General features: G+C 50.4%; 1 protein-coding gene across 4 annotated transcripts in view; it reads right to left on the bottom strand.

Moving 5' to 3' along the window:
• PREX1 (phosphatidylinositol-3,4,5-trisphosphate dependent Rac exchange factor 1) overlaps positions 1–27842 on the bottom strand; it is a 178796-nt gene that overhangs the window by 47213 nt on the left and 103741 nt on the right. For all 4 annotated transcript variants that reach the window (XM_072735632.1, XM_072735633.1, XM_072735635.1 and 1 more), the window contains exons 7-13: positions 21746–21879; positions 14458–14576; positions 12555–12704; positions 10192–10339; positions 2031–2131; positions 581–684; positions 339–388 (exon numbers count right to left, since the gene is read on the bottom strand). In XM_072735632.1, coding sequence (XP_072591733.1) covers positions 339–388; positions 581–684; positions 2031–2131; positions 10192–10339; positions 12555–12704; positions 14458–14576; positions 21746–21879 — 806 coding nt within the window. The remainder of the gene's footprint in view (positions 1–338; positions 389–580; positions 685–2030; positions 2132–10191; positions 10340–12554; positions 12705–14457; positions 14577–21745; positions 21880–27842) is intronic.

Here is a 27842-nt window from a genome sequence, read left to right as displayed (position 1 = left end):
AAGCAGTGGGAAGAGCAAGTGCAAAGGCCCTGTGGTGGATCTTATTATTATCCTCATTCCACAAAGGAAAAAAGTTGAGGCACCAGGAGGCTAAGTGACTTTGCCCCAAGTTACACAGCTGGTAACCAGCAGCTGAGACTCAAACCGGCTCCTGCACAGACATCCTTCACCACCACCCTGCAGCCTTTCCTGCAGACTGACTCAATTAACCGTGAGGACAAACATACAGGGAAGATGCAATTATGAGCCCCATCTGATGGAGGAGACTAAGGCTCAGCCCCAGGCCACACAGTTGAAAAGAGGCAGAAGTGAACTGGAGCTCAGAGAAGGTAACTTACTTGATCACGGGGGTGTAGAGGCTGTGGAGGCGGCAGTAAAGCCTCACACCCTGAAAGAGACAAAGGGGGAGTCTGGGATCAGGCCACATGCTTCAGGGGCCTCCAAATCCGGGCTGCTGGGAGAGATGGTTCCCAGGATCGAGCGGCAGCTGGGGGTGGGGGAAGAGCACAGGCTACCGGGGCATAGGCCAGCTCTGCCATGACCGTGGGGTCCGGGTCATGGGGCCGGGCGACATCCCTACCTTGGACATGATGTCCTCCAGCTCACTCCGGGCCTTGTAGGTGCCGTCATCATAACGGAAGCGGTACATCACCTGCTCGTTCTTGAACTGGTGCTTGTCAGAGACTGGAGGGACCCAGGGAGCCAGTGAGGCTGGGCCCAGCACCCGCCCCCGCCCATCATCACCCTGCACTCGGCCAGGCTCTGTGTCACGCACAATTTCCCTGAAGCCCTGCCCTCACTCCTCTGTGGAAACCAGGTCCCCCTGCTCCATCTGGGGCCCTGCTGAGCTATCCTGCTTGGGGCTGGGGCACCTGCAGGTTCACAAGAGGCCCAGAAATGCCCTGACCCAGCCTGCACTGGAACCCATGGGGCCAGCACCTCCTTGGTGCTCAATCACCAAAGCATGTGTTGGGACTGTGGGTGCTGGGGTGTGAGACCACACAATCAGGATTTATGACACCCGAGGGCCTTGGGTCACCCCTGGTGTTTCTTTCTGTCACTCTGTGGATCCATTAGCAAGCAGATCCTGGAGGCTCTTCTTTCAAAACACTAACAGTGTGACTCCACACTCCACCCTGTTCCAAGCCACCACCCTCTCTCGTCTAGAACATCGCAGCCCCTCGCTGGGCACCTGCTGCCATCCCCACACAACCCGTCCACTGTCCACATGGTGGCCAGAGGGAACCTGCTCAAGTCTGAGTCTCAGCAGGGCTTCCCTCCACTCAGAACTCAGCAACAGCTTCCTATGTCACTCCGAGTAAAAGCCGAAGCCCCCACGATCCCTCACGAGGTCTCGGACCTCATCTCCCTAAACATTGGCCCCCAGCCCCATGCCTGCCAACTGCACCCGCACCCGCTCCCATGGCAGCACTGGCCGCTGTGCGGCTCCCTGGACCCACTGCCTCTCCTCTCCTAGGGGCTCTGCACCAGCTGCTCCCTCAGCCTAGAACCCCAATGGTACCCGGCCCCTTGCTCTCTTGGGGTACCTTCTCAGGGAGGCCTTCAATGCGAAATTGAACACCACCCCCTTGCTTCCTCGCCAGCACTGATCACCATCCGGATTCACAGAGTTTACTTCTGTTATTACCTTCCCCCTCCGACTAGTACATCGGCACCATGAAGATAAGACTTTTCATCCATCCTGTTCACGGCTATGTGGCACATGACAGGCACTCAATAAATATTCACTAAGTGACAGAAATATGGCCCTTTTTTGAGGGGACTTTTCAAGGTGTCCCTGCATTGCTGGTGTTGCAGGTGAATGCAGGGCTTCCCAGCCCGGTGAGCAGATTCATAAGGGCATCCTCATCCCAAGGCTACCCTGTGCCCGGGGAACACTAATGCTTCTGTGCTAGTGGACATGCTCATGGAAGCACAGCACTGCTGAGGTCTGACCTGTGCCCACCCACAGCTCCCCCCTATGCCGCCCCCCCCCCCCCCGGGCCTGCCCAGGCCCAGCCCCGACTCACCATGGTGGATTATACCGTTCTCCAGCAGGGCCTGACCCAGGTTGACTCCTTCTTCGGTCTTGCTGATTTCACCAATCTCCAGAAGCCAGGCAACAAACTCACTGCCAGGAAGATAAGATGCCGTTGAGAGACCCTCCCCAGTCTTGGGAACACAGGGACCAGCACTAAACTGGCCTGGCCCCACCCTCTCCTGGGAAGGACAGCTAGAACATCCCACAAGAGAGCAAACTTTGGGAGCCCATAGCCCTGGGCATTATACTGAGGCCTTGTGCTTTTCCCAGGACCAAAGGCAGAGGGGTGGGTGTGACCAGGCCCTGACTCGGGTGCAATGGATGGCTCCATGGACAGATGGATGGATGGGCCGTTGGATGGGATGGAGGCAAGGATGGGTGGATGGATGGATGGGAGAGAGGGTTGGAGAGGAGGATGGATGGATGGATGGATGGATGGATGGATGGGAGAGAAAGGATGGATGGATGGACGGATGGGTAGAGGGGTGGGTGGATGGGAAGGAGGGAAGGATGGATTGATGGGTGAGTAGATGTGAAAGAGGGGAGGAAAAGGATGGATGGATGGGTGGATGGGAGGGAAGGATTGGTGAATGGGTGGATGGATGAGAGGGAGAGAAGGAGGGTGGGTAGATGGATGGATGGGAGAGAAAGATGGGTGGATGGATAGATGGGAGGGAGTGAGGGAAGGATGGATGGATGGGTGAGTGGATGTGAGAGAGGAGAGAGGAAGAAAGGATGGACGGATGAGGGAGGGAGAGAGGGAGGAAGGGAGGGAGAGAAGGAGGATGGATGGGAGAGAAAGATGGGTAGATGGATGGATGGATGGGTGGGTGGATGGGAGGGAGGGAAGGATGGATGGATGAGGGAGGGAGAGAAGGAGGATGGATGGGAGAGAAAGATGGGTGAATGGATAGATGGGTGGATCGGTGGGTGGATGGGAGGGAGGGAAGGATGGATGGATGAATGGACAGATGGACACAGGAGTGGGGAGGGAAATGAATAGAACGTTGAGTAGATGAATGGATGACCTGACAGAAGACTAGTGGGCAGGTGGGTGAGGGCAGCATGGGAGAAATGGGTGGACACTAAGTGGAGAGAGACCTGGGCAGATGGGTGGGGGAACAGATGATCAATAAGCAGAGGAACGAAGAAACAAACAAGCAGGAAGAAATAAGAGTCCCGAAGGAAGACTGTGGAGAGTCAGGAGAGCTCATGGTAATCAGATTGTGTCATTCTCCTAGTCAAACTCTCCAGTGGGCCTCCCGCTTGATCTCAGAAAAAGACTGACACTCTGCCCACACAATGACCGTTACCCACATGAACCGCTGTCCTCACAGATCTCATCTCCTACACCTTTCACTTACTATGTTTCAGCCACAACCACCATCTTCTGCTTCTCAAGAAAGATCAAACTCCTAGCAACCTCAGGGCCTTTGCACTTGCTATTCCCTCTGCCTGGTAACGCTCTACCCCAGCTCTTCACATTTTCCTACTCAACAAAACAGCTCCCTACACAATCCTCACATCTTCTGGTTTTACTTCCTTTTTAGCATGTATCTTTGTCTGGAATTGTAGTGTTACAGATTTCTATATGTGTTTATCAGCCGTCTGCTCCATCAGAAAGTAATCTCTATCCACATTGACAGGGATTTTTTTTTTAATTTTTTTTACATTTGAGAGAGACAGACAGCGATAGAGAGAGAGACAGCACAAGCTGGGGAGGAGAGAGAGCAGTAGACCCCCTGCCCCACTGAGCAGGGAGCCCAATGTGGGGCTCGATCCCAGGATCACAACCTGAGCCGAAGGCAGATGCTCAGTCGACTGCGCCTCCCAGGTGCTCCTGGCAGGGATTTCCGTCAGCCTTATTCCCAGCCCTACCCCGCCCCGCCACCCTGCACCTCTAGAGGAGGGTCTAAAGCACAGCAGAGCTCAATCATCATTTCTTGAACGCATGAAGGTATGAACCATCAAACAAGGTGGAATTTTCTAGGGTCGACAGGAAGGTCTCTGGGAGAAAGAAGGGCTCACGAGCCTAAGGAAATCCAACGTGACTACCCAGTAGGGTAGAGGCTCAGCCCGACCCCAGGTCCCTGCTCTTGGCGGCACACTCAGGTTCAGTGCAGAGCTCAGCCCACTCAAAGTCAGCAAGAAAAGGGAGAACCGGCAACAGGGCTGTTTCCACCGAGGCAATCTGTGTTCAATGAAAGCAGGTGGCAGCTGGCCAAAGCACAGAGCTCTCCTGCTTATCGAAACCAGCTGTCCCGCCTCCAATTACAGGGCCAGAGGGGGCAGGACTATTTTTAGCTTCTCAGTGTTTGGCTGCTTGTGTGTAGGTAGTGGTGTGTGCAGAGGCATTCACAGAGCCCCGGGTGCAAGCCAAGGGGAAGGGGGGTGCACAGAAGAAATGGATCTATTTTGTGGGGTGAGAGCCCTGGGTGGGGATGAGGTTTTTCTAGGTCCACCACCCTCAGTTTCACTCTAAAAGTCCCAAAAATCAGAGACGGAGAAAGCTGCCAGCAGATGAAGGAGGCAAACAGATGTTGAGTGCCCACTCTCGGAAGCTGGAGACTCGGCATCCGGCTGCCCACCAGCTGTCCCATTGGGGGCTGTCTCTGGCACCCATCAGCCGCCCTGTGGCCAGATGGGGGGCAGGAAGTGTCCTAGGGTCTTCTGCTAGCATGGAGGATGGCAGCCCAGAGAAGAGCAACTGTGACCCATGTTTTGCCCCAAGTCGAGGCTTACCCCTTTCAGAGCATCAAGGAAGGTTCACAGCTTGCTGGGCGAATTTGGGCAAGACACTGTTCCTCTCTGGGCCTCAGTAGGGGCTATCTGGCAAGTGGTTCACTCTGGAACCTTCTGGATTTAGCTGATCAACTTTCACATCAAATGAAATCTCAAGCTGGGACCCAGCTTGAAACCCAGTGTGCAAAACCAGATAAAACTCATCTCTAACGCAGGGACCTCGAGTTCTTGTAAATGACCATAAGCAGCCAAGTTGGAGGTGCCAGGGTGGCAGTCGGCTAAGCATCCATATGACTCTTATTTTCAGCTCAGGACATGATCTCAGGGTTGTGAGATCAAGCCCTGCATGGGGATCTGTGCTGGGCATGGGACCTACTTAAGTCTCAGTGTCTGTCTGTCTGTCTCTCTCTCAAAAAAAAAAAAAAAAAAGAAGAAGAAGAAGAAGAAGAGGAGGAGGAGGAGGCGGCGGCCAGGTTGAGGCAATGCTGAACGAGCCAGTGCTGGCGCTCCTAAAAACACCAGCTACCCCTCCATACAGCTGACTGTGGCCACAAGGGAAGACTAAAGCATCTTACTTTCCAAGAGAAGCCAGGAATTCAGCATTTCCTGTGAAATCTCCCAACTGTTAAATGTTGATATATGATCCAAAATTTCCTGAAAGCACCATGCAGCCCACATAAAACACATGCGTGAACTGCTCTAGGTCAGTGGGGCACCATTTGCCTCCACTGAGGTGCAAGGAAGGGTGTTCTAGGCAGAGGGATCAGCACATACAAAGGCCCTGAGTTGAGAAGTACAGTTAGGAAACCAGCAATCTGCCAGTTGCTAGAAGTCCAGCCTTTCAGAAAGCTGTAGCTTGGAGCACTGAGCTGGGCACATAGAGATGCAGGTCAGCTGAGGCTGGTGGGAAGTCTGGGGTCCAGACAACGGGGCGCTAGCTGAGTCTACATGCACCCAGCTTCAGCCCTTTTTCCTTCCTGCCCCCAGAATCACTGCCACATGTCAAGCCCAATAATAGGCACAGGGGATACAGAGGTATGTCTTTGCGATCTCCCTAGGAAGTCCCCTGAGCTGAGGCCCAGTGTGCCACTCAGCACCCAGTAGAGCAGTCCCCTTGTTCTCACCTGTCTCCTCCATGAGGGTAGGACTGGGGGGTCTATACTCGTCCCTATAACTCCACTGCCTGAAGCTGCTTCCTGAAGAATTCCTGGAGGAGCTTCCTGCAGCAATGTCTGACAAATCATTTCTGATCAACTCATACCCACAGGTATCCTGCACCTGTGCAGGCAGGTGGGCAAGACAGTGAGGCCTCTTCCACCTCAGAGCTTCTATCCCAGCAGACATCAATGAATGAATGACAACTAACCTCTGGCAAGGGGGAAGCATTCTCCTTCCAGGAAGCCTTCCCTGACTGCCCCATGCCAGACACACCATTACACTTGTGCCCTGAGTTCTCCAAGCTCTGACAGTGCCTTCATCCAGAGCCTGTGCAATGAGCTCATCAAGAATCAAACCTGAGCCCCATCTCCCCTTACCTGCCCAATATGACCCCTGCCAAACCATGCAGCCTCATCTCCCACTCCTTGGCCACTCTCTCGCTCTAACCACACTGGCCTGGCTGTTCCTCAGTTACTTACTCAAGGTTCGTTGCAGCCTTTGGGGCTTTTGCACCTGCTGTTCCCTCTGCCAGGAATGCTGCTCCCCCCAGATTTTCTCATGACTGGCTCTTGGTGATCATCTAGAGCTTGGTTAAAATGTCACCTCCTCTGAGAGGCTCTTCCCGACTACCCTTGCTGAAACGGTACCCCATTTCCTCACCTCCCTGAAATCAGCCTACTCATTTCTTACAACATCAATCAACTCACTGAAATCTCCTCTTTACTGGTGTTGGTCTACTTGTGTATTTTCTGATCCCCCACTAGACAATCATCTCCATGAGGGCAGGGGTCCATCTGTCCTGTCCCCTGCTGGCACACAGTAGTGGCTCAGTAAACAGTGAATGAATGGCATGAATGAACTGATTCAGTCTGCCCAACCGATCTGAGGCTCCCGGAGGACAGACGCCCTTGTTTTTTTACATTTGAGAGAAATGCCTCCGCACACATATCAAATGTTATCCCTTGATTTTCTTCACAAGTTCTGTCTCCGAGCAGGGCAGAAACCGGCCACCCCAGTACACATTTCCATCACCTGGCCAGCACTGTGTGGGGCATGTCACATGCCTTTTCTCACTGCAGCCTCTGACAATCCGGTGAGGCTTACCCCTTATTTTATTATTTCTCATTAAGTGATCATTTACTGAAGCTCAGAGAGGTTAAGAAACTTGCCCACAGTCACAGAGCTAGAAGGAGGAGGAAGCAGGGTTTGCATCCAAGTTGGACTCAAAAGCCCACCCCTCAAAAGTTATAAGGGCAAATCAGACATGTTTTATATTCATGGATTCCCCCTCTAGTAGCACAGATGGACAGGGAGAAAGTAACTATCAAGAAAAAATTAAATGTGCAGAACAGAGATATAAATGGATACATATAGCAGAGTGTGGTGGGAAAGAGTCCTGGATTCAAATCCCAGCCCCCGACTTGTGGCCGCATGACCTGGTGCAGGCCCTCTTCCCTCTCTGTGCCTCAACTCTTTTACTCTTAAAATGGGGATAATGGCAGTGACCTGCCTCACCATGTTGCATGGGGGTTAAAAGGCATGGCCACATGCCAGTGCCTGCAGCAGAAGAAAGTTTGGTAATTATGTCTTGGTAGCTACAGGTTCCTTCCACCCAAAGGACCACGTTTGCTCCAGCAGGAGAAGACTCAGGAGCTGAGCCCTGGGGGGGAGGAGGAAGGTCATGAGCCCGGGCCAGGCCGAGAGCAGAGCTCTGTGTGGAGAAGAGCTTTGTTAGAAGACTCTTCTGCAGGAAGTCTGGTCCTTAAGGCCCCGGTGATTATAAAACAAGCTTCAATCCTGGCCCTGTTTCAAATGGGCGGTAAAAGAAATCTCCCCTAATCCTTCCTGAGGAGACAGAAGACTCCGCTGAAGCTCTAATCACAGGCAGGTTATCCCATCCGGCTGCACTAAGCTCCCCAAGGGGCTTGGCAGGAGGCGGAGAGGTCGGGTGACCTGGGGGGCGGGTGACAAGAGGGGCCGGAAGCAAGCCCCCGCTGCAAGGAAAACCTTCCTTCTGCCCAGGGATTAAAGACTAGCTGATGGAGACGAGCCAGGCCGCCTCTTCCCCGCTTCCCACAGGTCTGAGGCCCACAACCTCCTCTCCACACATCCTTCCAAGGAGCTCCTGGTGCAGGTTGCTGACCCCTGGGGGCAACAGGGCAGCCCCCCTGCCCCTCCTCGGGAGTCCAACCACCCCCTCAAAACCTCCTGCCTGCTGCCCCTTCAACCACAAGCCTCATGCTGCCACCAATGAGCTCGGCCCTGACTCCACACCTGGTCTCCAAAGGCCTGTCTTCCCAGCATTTCAACCGTGCTGCGTCCAAACCTTGCTGCCGTTGCGCCCTGTCTCTGCATCTTCTTTGCCTGGCTTGCACGACGCCACACTTGCCCCAAGTGCCTCCTACCTCTCTGCCCACTTCCTCTGAGGCTCCTCTGCATGTCCTTCCTCCAGACCCTGGCAGCCCCACGGCCCAGTACCTGCCTCAGCTCTCCCTGCATGTCCCCTTGCAGACTTCAGTCCCATGGCTTTAAAAACCATCAAAATGTGGGGTGCCTGGGTGGCTCAGTCAATTAAGCGTCTGCCTTGAGCTCAGGTCACGATCCTAGGGCCCTTGGACGGAGCCCCGTGTCAGGCTCCCTGCTTAGCTAGGACTCTGCTTCTCCCTTGCCCTCTGCAGCTCACCTTCCCCCACATGCTTGTTTGCCCCTCCCCCCACAAAAAATGAAGTCTTAAAAAAAAAAATAAAAATGCCCACATGCCTTGCATTTACTTCTCCAACAGAGTCTTTTCTCCCCAAGGCCAGCTATATCCAACTAACAAGTCAACACCTCCACCCAGGTATGTTAGAGTCTCAAGGACACCTGTCTGAAAGGAGCCTCTGAGCTCTACTCCCAGGCCCCAAACCTTCTCTTCCATCTGTCTCCTTCCCCTTCTCAGCAAGGGGCAGCTCCAGCTTTCCAGGGGCTCACAATCCTCAACTCTCTTTTTTTTTACCCAACCAGCAAATGGGGTCACTTTCAAAATGACCCAGAATGCAACCACTTCCCCATCTTTACTGTGACTCCCTTTGTCCAAATCACCTCTCCCCTGGTCCACGGTAATATAATACCGAGGTTCATATCCAAGGCCTCTTCAAAAGTTTTTGGGAGGTGGATGGATTATAAGTCAATAAATTCTAAATAAAATCCCTGCCTCCCAGGCAAACGTCCCCCCCACTGCTGGCCCACAAGCCCCATGAGGCTGACATCGTCTGTGTTGACCACCAGGTCAAGCGCACGGCACACGGCTTGGTAATCCTGGTGAGGCTGTGTATCTGCTGCCCCTCTTCATCCCCAGCCGCCCCCACCAAGTAAAGGAGATGTAATTCTGGGTTTAAGATACACCTGTGCTCCGACCCCTTTGATCCTTGGCTATGAAATGGGGGCAGGGGTAAAGCGTTTTTTATTGGGAAGGAATGTATTTCCCAAAGAGAGAGACTGGGGGCCTTCAAATACAGAGAGCTTCTAGGAACCTCCCTGCTAACGTATAACTCAGGGCAGGAGGCCTCATGGGACGCCACCCCTGCCCGCACCTAGTGTCTCAGACTTCCAGCCTCTAGGACTGGAAGGCAACAAGTTTCTGTTTAAGCTGCTGGGTCTGTGGTGCCTGCTGACTGATGCAAAAGCCCTTGTCTGCTCTTCTGGCGCTTCCTGCAACCCTGAAATCAACTCCCTGTGTGAAAAACCTCTTTGCTGGAAATATCTATAGTGGCTTCTGTTTTGAGAAGGAGGGGCAGTGTTTCTCAATCTATGGTGGGCAACCCGTTAGCAGTTTGTGACATTTACTCCATGGTCTTGCTTCACATTATTTTTTAAAACAACTGAAGAAATGAATAACATACAAAGGACAAGATGGAATAGAAATGAAAGAGAACAAAAAAGAAATAGAACAGGTACTTTCAGAGTATACCCTGCCCAGAATGTTTTGTGAAACTGGCTTCAATCATACGTTACATGGCTATATGCACTAGGTTACAACATAGAATTTATGTTTTGCAGTAAGTTGTGGTAGGAAAAGACTGGAAAGACCTAACATGGGGACCCCACGATCTTTGTTGACCTCCAAGGTCTGTTACACTAGGATTCCAGGTGCTTTAGCTCTGCCCAGCAGGGCTCCTGAGGAAGAGGCACGGCCAAGAAGGGCCAGGTGGGTACAGTCTACCCCACCTGCTGCCGGGGAACCCCCCAGAGGCCTGAGTGAGACCACTCACTTGCCAAGGAAGCACTTGGGGACGGTGCTCAGCTTTCTCCGGCGGTCCTTGATCAAGTTCACCTTCTTGTTCATCATCATGTGGTAAAGCTTCTCCCCCTTCTCCGCAATCATGACGTAAGCGTCCCGTTCCATGCCCAGCTTCAGGCCTACAGAGGGGGTACAGTCAGCGCTCAGGGGAGAACCAGCCCTGGGGAGCAGAGGGGGGCAGGCCTGGGGCTCCTGGAAGCCTGCCACCCAGCTGTTCCCACAACTGCCCCCCGCCAGGGTCATCATAGAGCACACAGGGCATGTCAGCCACTGCTCCAGGTACCTGCCAGTGATCCTCGCACAACCCTGTAGGGGAGGGTGGCTGGTCTCCCCCATTCTACAGATGGCGAAGCTGAGGCCCAGAGAGGTTAAGTCCCAGGGTACTGCTGATCAGCAGTCAGGCTTACTCAACCCTTCAAACTGAGCATGGATTTTCAAATGCAGAGGTTATCAGAAAGCCTACCGAGCTCTTCCTTCCAGCCAGGGAGAAAAATTTGCCCATTTATCTAGACAATATGCAGAACCTGACCAGATCCCTGCCCCACATTTTCTACTTGGACCCTGACCACTCCTGACAACAGCAACGACAAAACCCTGACCAGATCCCTGCCCCACATTTTCTACTTGGACCCTGACCACTCCTGACAACAGCAACGACAAATAATGATAGAAAATGCTGTAAGCGCCTGCTATATGCCACTTGATCCTCAAGAAACCTGTAAGACAAAATTATCTCCAGTTTACAAATGAAGAAACCGAGGCCCAGAGAAAAGCAGCTGTCTGCCTAAGGTTACCCAACTAGAAGTGGCGGAACCAGGATTTTGACCCAAAAAGTTTGATTCCCAGATCTGTTCCCCTGATCACAGCATGCACCACCCCCCTGTAAACCCAGCTCTGAAGTCAAGGTTTGGACCACACCTTGATTCTAACGACTGAGGCCCACCGAGGCCACATCCTCCACGTGATCCCATGTACCCTGAATGAACCACAGCCCCCCAACCTCACCACAAAGACACAGCCACACCCAGGCCCATCCACACCCCTGGACACCACCCCTGGTCCTGAGCACACACCCAGCCCTGACTAGTTTCAGAACTCACAAGCTGGCCAACCAGGGGCCAGGTTCCTTCATTTATTTGGCTCAAAGCCATTGGAATACATTTTGATACAAAATTTAAAATCAAGAAATATCACCTGAAAACTTAAAATCTAGCTATGCTGGGCTCATACTCCTGAGAAATGGTGGTGACCTGCACGTGGGTGGAATAGGTAAGAGAGGGAAGTGGATGGACTTGGCGGAAGTAAAGGGACTCCCTGTACTGAATCTGGGGAATGGGCAGAAATCAGAGACAGCACCCAGAGTTTGAATCTGAAGCCCAAGGCAAATGGAGGAACCAGGAACTGAGATGGGGAACCGACAGGGGCGGAAAGCGGGATTGAAATTAGTTCTGATTAGACATGGCGAGTGTGAAAGGTCTATGACACACCCAAGTGGAAGGCTACAGATACAGAGAAAACTGTGCCTCAGTTTCGTCCTTTGCAAAGACAGGGGGCGGGGGGCGGGGGGCAGGGCTTTTAGGTTCACATGTCAAATTTCCCAAGTATGGTCAAATCCAAACCGCATTTAACACCATTACAAGCCTGTGCAGCAGGGACTCTTATCCCACTTATCGGACGACATCGCTGAGGTCTGGGAAGCTAAAGTAACTTGCCCCCAGACATACCACAGCTCCCTTTTCCCAGATCTCTGCACAACAACCCAGCGCCAGGTCCCAGCCCCACCCAATTACCACACCCAGCCCTGCACTATGTTAGCAAGCTGCATCCAGGGAGCCTGGGCCCAGAAAGATCTCTGACCACAGCTAATGAGCAGCCCCCAAGGATCCTTCTCCCAGATGCAGACTCTGAGTCTCAAGCACAAAGAACCCCTGTGAAGGCAGCAGAACCATGGGGGAGACGGAGGCATGGAGGGTGCATCTTGGCTACCAGCCCCTAAGGGTAAAAGGTGCCAAGCATCCCAGGATGACCAAACGTATTGACCAACCTTGGGCAAGTCCCTTCCACTGGGCCTCAGTTTCACCACCTGTCGAGTAGACTCTACCACCAAGTTATAACACAGTCCCAGAGCTCTCTGCTCCTTCAATGACCTGCTTCTTATAGCTCTAATCTCTCTGGAAAGGACCCTAGGCCCCTTCCCTGGACACAGTCCTCACTACACAGTCCTCACTCCACAGAAGTGACCAGCCTAAGGGAAGCCATACACACCCCAGGATCCCAGGAAAGCCCCCCGCAGCCACCACTCTTCGGAAGCCCACGAGAGGGTCCACCACTCACTCTCACGCTGTTCCCTCTCACGGATGATGGCATCCAGCCACTTCTGCTTCTCCTCTGCCGTCTTGGCCATGCAGACAAACCACTTGTTCTTGGCCGTGTTATGGATCTTCCAGCCATTGGTGACAGTGTAGCCATTGCTGTGGTAATCCGCTGGTAGGGGCAAAAGGCAAAGGTCAGCCCAGACTCAGCTGGACAATTCTGAACATTCGCCACTACACACCTGAAAGGTTCTAGGACCAGTGCATCTTGCCCCAGGAAGACAGGCTGGCAGGGGCATCAAAAGGATCAGGATCTGAGAGTTGAACTTGCAACCCTTCAAATGCTCACTCCCTCTCTGCAAAGAATAGAAGATCTCCAAATAAAGACTGCCCCCCCCCCCCCCCCGCCATTACATGGTCTTCAAGACCACATAGTCTGGGCACAAATACAGGAGTCTCAGAGCCTGGGAATGTACTCTGGCCTCCCTGCCCATCTCATTTGGGCACTTGGGTTACTTAAAACCTAGTGCAAGCCCCACAATGCCAAGTCGAGGGCCCTGATGCATTGCTGGCTGGGCTGGATGGAGATGGGCCAACCTCTTTTTGTAAACAGGCTGTCAGTTTTCCAGGGAGGTTGAAGCTCCCCGTACCCTAAATCCGAGGAGGGATCCAGAGGTTTCACGACATTGTCAAAGGAGTCTGTGTCTCAAAACCAACTAGGGACTCCTGCCCTAGCCAAGCTCAAGGACACATACACAAAGGGGTTCACACAAGATTGCTCACAGCATCACTGTTCATAAGAGCAAATAGCAGAAATGACTCAAATGTCTATCACCAAAGGCATTAATAAGAATATTACACAGCAGTGGAAACCAACACAGTGTAGACCGTGATGTGCAGAAACGCAAAGCAAGATGCAAAAGAATATACAATATTTTGTGACCCTTTAAATGAATATATGACATCTATATAACTACAGGTATATATTTAAAGCTACTTAACTTGCATATATAATGATATTACCCTTAAAGTTAGAAACAAATTTTCATGAAAACGTTTACTAATGCATGCTTATAAAAATGTTTGCGAGAAAATGATCATCACACAATTTGGACAGTTACTTCTGGGGCGGAAAGGTGCTGTGACCAAGGAGGAGCCTGTGAAGGGCTTCCACGGTACAGGCAGTGTTTTACTTATTAACTCGAATGGTGACTACCCAGGTGTTCACTTGATGTGCATGTGTTTTAGATATTTAGGTTAAGTTACATTTTAAATATTTTTTTCTTTATTTATTTATGATAGTCACAGAAAGAGAGAGAGAGAGAGAGGCAGAGACACAGGCAGAGGGAGAAACAGGCTCCATGCACCGGGAGCCTGACGTGGGACTTGATCCCGGGTCTCCAGGATCACGCCCTGGGCCAAAGGCAGGTGCCAAACCACTGCGCCACCCAGGGATCCCTACATTTTAAATAAAAGAAAAAATTGAGGAGTGCCTGGGTGGCTTAGTTAATCAGACTCTTGATTTAGGCTCAGGTTGTGATCTTAGGGTGGTAAGATTGAGCCCCGCATAGGGCTCCACACACAGCATGGCACCAGCTTAAGATTCTCTCTCTCAGGATCCCTGGGTGGCGCAGCGGTTTGGCGCCTGCCTTTGGAGACCCGGGATCAAATCCTATGTTGGGCTCCCAGTGCATGGAGCCTGCTTCTCCCTCTGCCTGTGTCTCTGCCTCTCTCTCTCTCTGTGTGTGTGTGTGTGTGACTATCATAAATAAATAAAAATTAAAAAAAAAAAAAAAAGATTTTCTCTCTCCCTCTCGTCTACCCCTCCCCAGCCCCTCTAAAAAAGAAAAGAAAAAAGTAAAATGAGATGGTGCCATGGAGCAGGTGGGGCTGGGGCTCAGGCGGGCCTTGGGGTTAGGGTTTACCTGTCCCATCTTCCACGTTCTCCACCTCCATGACTTCAGTGTTGATTCGACCCCTGAAGATGTAGAGGGAGCCATTGATGGACTTGGTCCTCTTGGTGGATTTCTTGCCCCCAGTGACCCTAAAAGACAGAAGGAAGTCAACAACCCCTATATCTCACCTAACAGGGGTTCGGAAGAGCAAAGGGAAGCAGAGTAGTAATCTGGAAGGATGCCCAGAGATGGGAGGAGCAGAGCACCGGGCTCAGGAGCACGGGTTTTTGACTGGTGGCTGGCTGGGTGACTTGAACAAGTCTTCTCAGCTCCCAGTTTCTCCATCTGGAAAATAGGCTAGTTGCCTTGCTGACCTCACAGAGCTACACTGGTGAGAAACTAACCAGAAGCAATAAAACTCATTCCTCTTAGCTAGAAAAAGGGTAGAGGCTCTAACAGAAGGCTACTTCCTGAAATCAGACCACAGAGAAGGGTGCTCAGAGGAGGCAGTGCACCCAACCATCCACATCCACCTGCCCACCATTCATTCCCTCACTCAGGTCCTTCTGCCACTCACTCAGTCACTCAACAAACATCTGAGCAGTGCTTCCTTTGGAGAGGATGCCAAGTTGGGGCAAAGGGGAGTCACTGACCCATGCATTCAACAAGCACTTCGGAGAACACCTACTTGGTGCCAGGCACTCTGCTAGGTGTTGGGGCTGCAGCAGTGAACAAAACAAACTCTCTGAGGACTTGCCCTCCAATACAAGGGGGCAGGGGGCAGAGAGACAGATGCAAAGTAGAGAAGTCAAAGTTATGTCAGGAATGCTAAATGTTGTGGTTAAAATAAAACAGAGGATGAGGTCTCGGGGCTCGAAGGCCACTTTGTGGCATGCGCAGGCCCCTCTGCTCTGCCAGATGGGTGATGTTCTCAAATCTATTTGCCTGATGTGCACCTGTCACTGCAATTAGGTAAACTCCATATTATGTAAGTGAGGACATACAAATGTAGAAAGAGTTATCTCCCTGAAAATTAAGGTGACTATTTTGGAAAGACATGATAAAAGTGAGTTGCTTTTGTGTTAAGAGTAAATTTCTCCTCAAAGAAACTTTGGCTCTAGATGAAAAGAATGTTTAATGAACACAGAGTATATGCTTTTAATTAAAATATTTAAGGTTTGTAAAAAATTAATAATAAAGCAAGAAGATGCTTAAGGAGGGTGCAGTGCATGATTTTAACTGGACAGGGGAGGAAGAGGTGGTCAGGGGAGGTCTCATTGAAGAGGTGGTTTTAGAGCAAAGACTTAGGGAAGATGAGGGAGGAACCTAGGAGGGTATCTGGGGAAGATCATTCTAGGCCCCAGGCAATGTTGTAAGGAGCAGCGCCGGCTGGTGGTTGAAGCTGAGTGGGCAAGGGTGAGTGTGGGGACAGAGGTCAGAGCAGCCACATGGGCCAGATCTGGCCGGGTCCTGTGGGCTGTGATGAAGATGGGCTCCTCCTGACAGTGTGAGATGGGGGCCATGGAGGGTCTGAGCAGAGGAAGAGCATGATCTGATCTAGGTTATGTGGCAGCCTGTGGGGAAGGGACTGCAGGTGGGGCCAGGAGAGCCCACAGGAAACTAGAAGCCACCGAGGAGCACAATGGTTTGTGCACACCTACCCATACTTACTTACCTACATGTGTGCGGACACATACAAGTTTCTATAAACTTTTTATTAAAATGTAAAATCCGTACAGGAAAAAAAATGCCCAAAAAAGTATGTTTAACTTTTATAGAGTGAGAACACTTCTATTATCATTGTAAACACTCCCAAAAGCCCCCCACTGTGCCCCCTCCCCAGTTACTCCCACCACCACCACCACCAAGCAAGAGTGACCTCTATCCTGACCTATGACCCTGTGGATTTGCTCTGCCTGTTTGGGAACTTCACATACATGGAATCACAAAGGGTGATGGTGATCGATAGGTCGGTTGCTTCGTTCGGTGCCACCATGTCTTATGAAGAACACACGTGCACATCTCGGCAAGTGATCGACCTCAGCTGAACTGCTGACTTACAAGGGATGCACATGATCGACTTTACCAGAGAATGCCAAGCTGTTTCCCAAAGTAGTTGTACGAACCCCCCTACCCCACCCCAGGAGAGCAGGAACATTCCTGCTGGCTCCCCATCCTCTGGAGCTAACGTCCACTGCGGCCATTCTGGTGGGCATAGAGTGGCGGCTCATTAAACATCACACTTGTATTTCCCTGATGAGTAATGAGGCTGAGCCCCTTTTCATGTTTTTGGCCGTCTGGTCCTGTGGGCCATGGGCTTTTGTGAGATGACTGTCCCTTGCACATTTTTCTGTTGGGTTGTCTTTTTCTTAATGCTTTATACCAAGAGTTGGCAAACTTTTCCTGAAAGGGGCCAGATAGATGGTAAACATTTTCAGTTTTATGGGCCATATGGTCTCTGTGTCAACTACTCAACTCTGCCCTTGCAGCATGAAAGCATTCACAGACACCAAAACAAATGGGCATGCCATGTGCCAATAAGTCATTATAAAAAGCCAAATATGGCTTATAGGACTTCTCACTACATTCTGGATGTGAGTTCCCTGTCAGTTATATGGATCTCAAAGACCCCTAGTCCATAGCTTACCTTTTTATTCTCTAAACAGTGTCTTTTGGTAAGTTCTTCATTTTAATATGATCTGATGAATCTACTTTTCCTTTAAATTACATTTTTTGTCCTATTTAAGAAATCTTTGCTTACCATCAGATCATGAAGATAGTCTCCTATGCCTTCCTCTGAAAACCTGATTTTTTGACTCTGCACATTTAAATCTATGATCCATCTGAAGTTGATTTTTTTGTACCATCTGAGCTAATAGTCAAGACTCATTTTCCCCACCGGATATCAAACTAACCAAGCATCATTTATTGAACTGCATTGGCATTTTTGTTGAAATTCACATGACCACGTCCATGGGGGTCTGCTCCTGGACTGGCTGTTCTATTCCACTGAGCTATATGTCTGATTTTACACCAATACTATGTTATTTTACTTACTGCAGCTGCATAGTAAGCCTGGGTACCAATAATGCAAGTCCTCCAGCTTTGTCCTTTTTCAAAATTGTCGTAGCTATTTCTCTGTTTCCATGTAAATTTTATAATCATTTATGCATACATACACAAAGACTCCCTCCTGGAGTTCTTATTAGAAGCACTGAAGTTCTAGCCTAAGTTTGGAGACATGGGCTGCCTGGGTGGCTCAGCAGTAGAGTGTCTGCCTTTGGCTTAAGGCGTGATCCTGGGGTCCTAGGATCAAGTCCCACATCAGGCTCCCCACAGGGAGCCTGCTTCTCCCTCTGCCTGTGTCTCTGCCTCTCTCTCTCTCTGTGTCTCTCATGAATGAGTAAATAAAATCTTTAAAAAAAAAAAAAAGTTTGGGGACAGATAAGAAAGGACTTGCTAAAGAAGTGGGTGTAAGGTAAGGTCAATGAAGATTCTGGTCTGGTTTCCTGGGTAAACAGTAGTGCCATTTACTCAGAATGAGGAAGACTGGAGGAAGAAAAGGTCTGGGGCAGCAGTTGTAATGAAAATGAAGAGTCGGGGCGCCTGGTGGCTCAGTGGTTGAGCGTCTGCCTTTGGCTCAGGTCATGATTCTGGGGTCCTAGGATTGAGTCCCACATCGGGCTCCCCACCAGGAGCCTGCTTCTCCCTTTGCCTATGTCTCTGCCTCTTTTTCTGGGTCTCTCAGGAATAAATAAATAAATAAAATTAAATGAATGAATGAATGGATGAATGTATGAATGAATGAAAGAAGAAGAAAGAAAGAAAGAAAGAAAGAAAGAAAGAAAGAAAGAAAGAAAGAAAGAAAGACAGACTCACAAAGAGTCTTGCTTTAGGCCCCATCTAAGTGTGAGCTGTATGTGATATACCTACAGGAAGACAGAGATGGGTCATTCTTCTTTATGTACATGTGCCAGCATTATTCTAGCTGATTTACACATTTCATCCTACTTCATCTATAAAAACAATCCTATTGGGTGGGGACTACTTTCATCCCCATTGAACAGACAGGATAACAGAGGCACAAAAAGCTGATGTCACGTGCCCAAGGCCACACAGCTGGTAAGCAGCAGGACCTCTAGGTCCTTAACCCCGGAGTGACGCCACTACCCCTCAGACACAAGCAGCTGAGGTATCAGAAATTGAGCTCTTCTTGGGGTCTGTTTCCCATTCTGAACAACGGGCAAATGGGGTCCTAGAACACTCCTTCCACTTCTGATGGAAGCCTCTACTTTTGAATTAGGCCAGAAGCGCTGTGAGTCAGAGGCCTTCCATGACCCGCATCCCGGACGGGCGGTGCCCCGCACAACCCATGCAAAGACAAAACCGTCGGCAGACACCTAGCAGTGTCAGGCGCTTCCTGTGACCACATTGGTCAGGCTGGGAGTTCTATCCACCCCTGCCCAATCCCTCTGGGACCTCCTGGAGCCTGGCCCTCTGGCTCCGTATCCAGAGGCAGGAATGCTGGCTGCCCACCACATTCTCCCAGGAGACAGATGTGCCCTTTCCATCCAGCCAGCCTGGCTCACTCATGGAACTGAGGCAGCAAATGGCCTTTAGAGACCTCATGGCAGCCACGGGGCCAGTCCTAGAAGCCCCACCTGAGATCCAGCACCAGCAGGATGGGCCGAATTTGCTCAACAGGTGTGACCCTGCCAATGGAGGAAGGGCTGGTACTAGGACGGCCCAAGGTGAGCAAGGTCAACTAAAGCTGGAGCAGGTCACACATGCCCAAAGGGACGTTCTATTTCCTAAACCCCAGGGTGCAGGGAACAGTGCCTGCTTCAAATAGCCCAGGGTGGCTGGCAGGGAAGGGCACAGCCAAAACAGGCAGGAAGCAAGAAGGAAGGAAAGGCGGAGAGGAGAGGACCTGGGGGACACGAGACAGACACAGGCCTAATGGGAGCGGGCAAGAATAAAACATCAGCCAAGTAAGATACACTCTGGGAGATGGTAGAGGAGGGAGGCCAAGGCCTTTAATCAAAAGGGCCAAACCCAGAACTAGGAGGAAGGGCAGAGGGGCAGGGGCCCCGGTCAAAGTGCCTACTATGCGCCTGGAGCTGCACGTGTCCATGAACAGGAACACAATGTGGATGGAGGTAAGTTAACAGTAGTAGGAACAGCAGCCAACCCTTACTTTGTGAGCTTTACTAGGGGCTGGGCCCGCCTAACACACTGGCTCTTCACAATGACTCTCTGAGGTCCATGTGATAATTCACCCAATCCTGCATATAAGGGAACCCAGGCAAAAAGAGGCAAAATCACAGAGCCAGAGAACTGTGAACATGATTCAATCGTCAGGAGCTCACTCTAAACCCAACCTTGCTGTAAGAAGCGGTTTATCATTCCCATTCCACAGAACAGGAAGCTGAGGTTCAGAGAGGTCAGGCTGGAGGAGAAAGAGAAGCCCAAACACATGCAATGAATGCCATCATTCACCCTATGGAAAGGTTCCTGACGACAACCTCAGGAGGCGCAGAAACAGACAAGGAAGATGAGGCTCAGGGACAATACGTGAGGTGCCTGGAGCTACAAAGGGAGGTGGGGACAATGCTGACAGTGGGTCCCAGGGTCTGGACCTCCCTAAGCCTTAGCCTCTACTAGATCAAGGAGTAAAGAAGCCTCTGAAAAGCCACCATTTCATCCTTAAAACAAGGTAAAAAGAAGACGGATTCAAACAGGCTGGATTGAGACTGTCCTCAGGAAACTGAAAGACAGGGATCTCTCAGGTCACCAGTAATCTATCCAGCCAGCCAGCCACTCACGCCCCCATCCATCCATCTCCCAATTCTCCCTCTCTACAACCATCCATCCATCCATCCATCCACCCACTTGATCATTCAACCCTCCATCCCAGAATCCAACTACCCCAACAACTATCAACCAACCAACCAATCATCCATCCAACCATCCAACTGACCATCTATCCATTAATCTCCCATTTTATTACTATCCCTCCATCTACCCGTTCATTTAAATACCATACATGCAGGGTACCAACTCACCTTCATGGGAACACACCTCTGCCAGCTCATAGCAGCTTCATACCCACTTCTCCAACTACCCAAACGTCCATACATCCCCCCAGTCTTCTGTCCATCCCTCCATCCAGCCATCTCCTACACCTCCAACCACTTACCCATCCACTCATTCATCCATCCACAATCCTCCCGGGCCTCTCTTCATCCACCATCCTCTCACCCTCCAAAACCCCACCTGTGCACCCTCCTCCTATCTGCCCACACATCCCATCATCATTCACACTCGCAATCATGCATGCACCTGTACGTGTCTACCACTCACTCACCCATCCATTTACTCCTTAACTCTACAAAGCGTGGGAAGCTCCAGGGAAAGATACAAAGGTGACAAAGATAATATCCTTTCCCTCAAAAAGCTTAACAGTGGAAGAGCCCTCTGCCCTTGAATCCCCCACCTTTGGGTCTTAGAATCATAGGATGTTAGCGTCACAAAGAATCTCCAAATTTCTATGACCGTCTAGACCAACATTATCCAATATAGCAGCCACAAGCCATATGTGGCTGCTGAACACTTAAAATGAGGCTAGGACAAATTGAGATGTGCTGTAAGTGTAAGATATGCATCAGATCTTGAAGATTTGGTGTAAAAAAATGCAAAATATCTCTTTAAAAATTTTCAAAAATTGAATATACATTGGTTATATACATTAAATGATAGAGATACATTGAAAAAAACAAAATATATTATTTAAATTCACTTTGCCTGTTTCTTTTTGCTTTTTTAATTTTAACTTTTTAAACTTATTTAAATTCAATTAGTTAACATGTAGTATATTGTTAGTTTTAGATGTAAGTTCAGTGATTCATCAGTTGCATATAACACCCAATGTTCATCACATCACATTCCCATAACCCGGTTACCCCATCCCTCCACCCACCTCCTCACCAGCAACCCTCAGTTTGTTTCCTAGAGTTAGTTAAGAGTCTCTTATGGCTTGTCTCCCTCTCTGGTTTCATTTTATTTTTCCCTCCCTTCCCCTACGGTGCTCTGTAATATGGCTGCTAGAAAATTTTATATAACACATGTGGCTTACGTTATATTTCTATTAGGCAATACTGATCTAGAACAAACCCCTCAACTCAGAAGAACAAAGGGAGGCCAAGAGAGGGGAGTAACAAGCCTAAGGTGTCACCGTGAAAAACTGTTAGGGTCCCATCCAATCCCTGCCTCCTGGACCACATGGGCAGCCCCACCCCCAGCTGCCCCAGCAACTCACCTGGATTTCCGCTTGCAATAGACGAGGAGGTTGTCAAAGAGGAAGAAGGCCCTCTCCTGAATGTTGCCGGCAGAGATTTTTAACAAAGTCCCCTGTAGGAGGAGCTGAGTGCAGATGTCCGTGAGGTTGGAGCCCTGGGAGAGTGATGAGGGGAGCACGGAATGAGCCAGCAAATCCAGGGGAGAGCACTCGAGGATATCAGCTTCCTTCCCAGAGACAGAACCTACCATTGGCCCCCTCGTACCCCAAAACCTAAATGCACCATGCAGGAAATCTGTCAGCAGACGGAAAATCCCAACAATCTGAGCAATGGCTTCTGTCTGTTGAGCACACCTGAACAATGTCAGGAAGAGCACATGGAGATGCCCACTTCACAGAAGAGAGATCTGGCCTCAGGGCGGAGAAACCACCCAGCCCTAGTTGGCATCCACTTTTATTTTGCTTCAGTTTTTGTTTGGCATTTGGGGGTTTTTGTTTGTTTTGGTTTTTGCCTGTCCTTTCCTGATTTATGTCTTGACTTGTGATCATATCGCCCTAACCAGAACGCCACTTCCATAAGGACAGGAAGCATTAACAAGTATTATTAAACATTCGCCAAGGTCTTCCAAGCACCTGTAGCCCTCTTGGGCATACAAGCAGGTGCTCAATAAATGCCTGCAGAGCAGGTAATAAGCACAGTATGAACACCACCGGGGCAGGATTTTTAGAGCACTTACCCTAGCTACAGATACGGATACAGATGGAGACAATTCTCAAACTCTACGTGGTCATCAATGCTAAGTGACAGGGGTGGTGGTGGCTACAATGTTAACTATACATAAACTTCACTGAACCTCCATGAGGTTCCGGGGTGGGGGGGAGATCAGGAACCAGGAGGACGGGACCACACAGGTCTGTCTGGAACTCAGGGAGGACCAAGGCAGGGCACAGAGCTCTCCAAGTGCTCAATGAGAGGAAGCTAGAAACATACCTGGGAGGGCACAGGATGCCAGCTAGCTGTGGTCCTCACCTGTCTCAGGAGTGGAGTTTAGTGGGCACCTAGCTATCCAACCACAGACTCTGCTTCCCAGCATCCCTTGTCAGTGTGGTCATGTGACTAAATTATGGCCACTGTGGCCCGTTTTTACAATATTCCCTTTATTATTTTTTTTAAACAAAATTCCCTTTAAAGAAAATAGCTTCCTCTCCTCTCCCTCCCTCCCCTCTTGTCACAGGCTGGAAGACAGCTGGACTGGTGGCACACACCATAGCAGGTGGTAGAGCAAGAAGATGGAAGGAACCTGGGTCCAAAGGGAGCAGAGCTGCTCGGCCCCCAGCTTGCTCTGCTGCTGAGAAACCAACTTCTACCTCATTTATGCCATTCTCTCTCCTGTCAGCAGTCAACCACATCCTTGAACCCATACATCGGGATAAGGACCAGGCCCATCAATAGGTGGACAATGGGGTGCCCCTGACATTTAGGCCCAAGGGATACTACACAAAAGTGGGGTTCAGGGAGGCTCGTTTGACAGACCTGCAGATAATAGGGGTAGGAGAATGAGATGTGATATTATCTTAGCCCAGAAATCAACTTGAGAAAGAGAGAGGGAGAAGTGTGTGTTCACAGAGTCTCCTTCCCCAAACACGCAACAACCAGAACCAAAGGGGAGTTCATACCCCGATGACATATGCTGACTCAATTACTTCTGAGACCTAGTAAGGGGAACTGGTTCTAGAAACTCAGAAATCAGGCTTTCTGCTAACTGCCCACTGCAGTCTCCCCTGCTCCATACCCACAGCCTGGCTGGGCACAGCAAATTCATCACTCAAAAATGCAGAGATCCCTCTGGGGCCCACCTGGAGTCCTGGGAAACCAATCTCTCTGTGATCAAGAGCTAAGCAGCCTAGGGCAGGAGCACGCACCCGTTTAACAGAAATCACAATATGGATGCCTGCATGCTGCAGGCAGGGATCTGACTCCACACACACAGCTACTAGCAAGGTAGGGAGCCCACTGCTCCATGGCTCGGGGCTCTTGTGACAAAGAGACCCCTGGGCCTCCAGTATACTCACAAACAGGGTGAGTATGATGCTTGGGGTCATGAAGCTCTATCAGTGGCCCATGGGCCAGCTTGGGCAGCTCCTGGAGACCACATGCCTCCCCATCTCACTCATGCCCACCCATCAGCCCTTCCAGCCTCTAAAGGGCTGCTTGTATGTGGATCTGGTACCTGGTCTGGCTGCAGGGCCTGGAACCCCGACATCACACAGGCCCACACCTGGCCTCTCTGTCAACATCCAGGGACCCCAGAGAGCAGTGAACCCAGCCTGGGAAGCTGCCCCTCCACCTTGACCTAAGACCACCTAGCAAATACACTTGAAATGCCAAGGACACTTTAGGCAGATGCTCCTTCTACCTTAGCTGAGAAGCCCAGGTGGCCCTTGGACTCCCCAGAATCCTTGAACCTGGGTCAAGGGTGATTCTGAGGATCAGACACATAGGGAAGAGGCTGAGCACCAAGGTGTCCACCAGTCAGGACTGGAGACTTGGAGACAGCGTAGGATCCATCCGACTGAAGCACTAACATGTGGAGAAGATGGGAAAAGCTTATCACGTGCCTGCTGCTATTCTAAGTATTTTGTATGAATCCAGTTCATCCTTACCACAACTCTCATTTTACAGGTGAAGAAACTTAGGCACAGAGCAGGGAAGCAACGTGTTCAAGGCTACACAGCTGGTCCGTGAGCAAACTGGGACTTAAACCCAGACAGGATGGCCCCATGCCCTGACCCACCAACCTCCCTTACCCTGGGGGGGGGGGGGGGTGTTAGAAGGTAATTGACAACCGGAAGGGCTTTTTAATGAGACTACTCGTCTAGAGAGAGCAGGGGTCTCCGAAGGGGAGAGACCACAGCCCCTTGGAGCACAAGGCATCCCAAGAAGGGTAGAAGAACATATGACAACTTCTGTTTATGGTCTCTCTCTCTCTCTCTCTCTCTCTCTCTCTCTCTCTTTTAATAACAACTTTATGTTTCCTCACTCCTGTTGCCTTCTGTCCCTCTGAGGGTGAGTGGTCAATTGATGGTCTCTTAAACCAGCGTTTCAAGAGCCAGCGAGACAAGTGTGCTCTATTTCCTCCTTATTAAGAACATGCATTTCTTTTTATGACTGTGAGCTTCACACAAAAGTCCATGGGGCTTGCTTCCCAAGTGTCCCTGTGTGGGAGGGTCAGCCCACACTGGGTATGAGCTGTAGCTAAAGTTGCACGATGCTTTTTCATCTTAAAAAAAAAAAAAAGAAAAAAAGAAAGAAAAAAAATTTGAGACTGAACTCCTGCTCTGCTGCCACAGCTCCTCCCGCCGTTTATGGAGCGTTTACTCTGAGCCAGTGAAGAAGCGCTGTGTTGAGTGTCATGCATGCATCCCCTCCCAAATCCTCAAGTGACCCAAGAAGGGGGAATGCCATCATCCAGACTTCTCAGATGGAGAAACTGAGGATAAGAACCCCTCCCTGCAAGGGATCCCTGGGTGGCTCAGAGGTTTGGCGCCTGCCTTCAGCCCAGGGCATGATCCTGGAGTCCCAGGATCGAGTCCCACATCGGGCTCCCTGCATGGAGCCTGCTTCTCCCTCTGCCTGTGTCTCTCTCTCTCTCTCTCTCTCTCTCTCTCTGTCTCTTGTAAATAAATAAATAAAATCTTTAAAAAAAAAAAAAAAAAAAAGAACCCCTCCCTGCAAAGGGAGCAGGCTTGTCCACTCACTTCGACGGTATTGCAACATACTGCCATTTCCATGCGCTCGGTAAATTGGATTTATGGATTAATTTATCTGGTTTTAAGTAAACCAGTCTCTCGACTAAAAAGGACAAGCAGATTACAAAGGATGGGGGCGGGGAGGAAACCAGAGACTGGAGATCAAACATATGATGCACACCCAAGCACACAGCAAGAAAGCAGCCAAGGAGAGACTCTCCCTCCTTCCAAAATGAGTCCCTTGCCAGCCATATTCCAAGAGCTAGATGGCAGCCCTCTAACTAGATTGGCGAGAGGTCAGATAGAAAGATCAGTAATTATCACAGGAAGATTATCAGAAGTAAGGATCTGCAACCACAGACTACACCCGAAATCACACTGTCCCCCGAGGCTGTAACTACAGAGAGCAAGAAGCCATTGCAAGTAGCTTCACTGTTACATGTGATTTTTTCTAGCTACGACACATTATTTTTACAAGTCACCTTGGGGATCCAACTGCATTTAAGAACCTTTCTGGGCGCTTGGCAGGCTCAGTCAGTGGGGCATGTGGCTCCTGCTCTTGGGGTTGTGAGTTCAAGCCCCACATCGGGTGTAGAGATTACTTTAAAAAAAACTGGGGCACCCAGGTGGCTCAGTGGTTGAGCGTCTGCCTTTGGCTCAGGGCGTGATACCGAGCTCCCCAGATCGAGTCTCACACTGGGCTCCTTGCGGGGAGCCTGCTTCTCTCTCTATGTCTCTGTCTCTCTTTGTGTCTCATGAGTAAACAAATAAAATCTTTAAAAAAAAAAGAAAAAAAGATACACTTAAAACAAAAAAAAACAAATACTCCTCCCTACTGCACAGAAAACTATTTTACTTTTTCCAAAGAGCATTCATACTGCAGTTTTCACTTTATCCTCAGAATGACACCAGGAGATACCTTCAAGAGACAGTGTTACTCAGATTAGACAACCAAGGGCAAATGGAGGCCGAGAGAGCAGGACAACCTTGCGTGATGAAGGGCAGACTATAAGTTATGGGGCTGGGCCTCCAAACCAAGTCCTGTGCCTCAGTTTCCCCCGCTGTCCAGCGGGAGTTAATAACAGCCCCTCCCCTCAGTATTGGAAACATGTAACAGAGGCTCAGTAATTGCCAGAAAGTCTTGTTCTGGCTCCTGCATTTCCTACTGCACCTAGAAACAGGGCTCGAAATAAGGGCCGCTCTCAAATTGTAGATTTTTTCAGGATCTAAAAGGGCCCCCGAAGACCCTAAGTTCTTATTTCCTCAGATCCTTCCCAGAAGCAGGCATCTAGAAATCACTTCTGCTCTGACTGCCAAATAGCTTGCTCAATCCTCCTCTCCACAGGGGCCCATGTGCGAAATATCTTTTTCAGCTGGTTTCCAGGAAACTCTCGGTGTCTCCCAGAAGAACTGCTCTGTCTTCCTTTTTTGAAAATAAATATTGAGTAACTTATGTCTCCTGCTCTCTTCACCTTGGCTGCCAGGAAGCTCAAAGCCCAAACGGGCTTAAACACATCCCCTACTCTCTTGGCAACTTAGATAAGGGTGTTCACCAAAAGTGGCCATGTGGCCCAATGGTCAATGAGATGAAAGGGGAAGTAAGTCTCTTTGGGGCTCCCCGGAAAGGTTTTTCTCCACTGAGGAGAACTGCTCCCTCTCACTGCCCTGGCCATGCCCCTGTCTCCTCCTGTTTTGGAACATGTGATGCCTGGGGCTACTGCTCTCATGGAGCCAAGAGTGGAAGGCCAGGAGGACCACAAGAGACAAAATGGGAGCCCTGACATCTTGGGGCTGAAATGAGCCCTGAGACAACATACCCTAACCAGCACACTTGAGCGTACCTGACAATTTGCAGCCACAGGAAATGGAAACTAAGCTACATAATATTTTAAGCAAAAAGAAATGAGGGGGGATCCCTGGGTGGCGCAGCGGTTTGGCGCATGCCTTTGGCCCAGGGCGCGATCCTGGAGACCCGGGATCGAATCCCACATCGGGCTCCCGGTGCATGGAGCCTGCTTCTTCCTCCGCCTGTGTCTCTGCCTCTCTCTCTCTCTCTCTCTGTGACTATCATAAATAAATAAAAAAATAAAAAAATAAAAAAATAAATGAGGGGCTCGCTTAATCACTGGGTGGTCTAGGGGAGCCAGGAGTCTAAACCAGGGCTCCCAGAGGACCAACAGCACTGTATACCTGGCCCACCCACCACAGAGCCACCGCCTCTGCCCCAACTGGGGAAAGGAAGGGTCGCACACCACCTGTCCGAGCTGATGCCACAGGAGAACACCCCCCAGGGCTGCAACCAGGCCCTCGGGAGCTGCTGCCTCACTGTCAGCTGCAAAGCCATCCCCTGCCTGCTAGACACACACCG

Source organism: Vulpes vulpes, chromosome 14 (genome assembly GCF_048418805.1).
Source record: "Vulpes vulpes isolate BD-2025 chromosome 14, VulVul3, whole genome shotgun sequence".
In the NCBI taxonomy this organism is placed as follows: domain Eukaryota; kingdom Metazoa; phylum Chordata; class Mammalia; order Carnivora; family Canidae; genus Vulpes; species Vulpes vulpes.
This window is presented reverse-complemented; position numbering and strand designations above follow the sequence as displayed.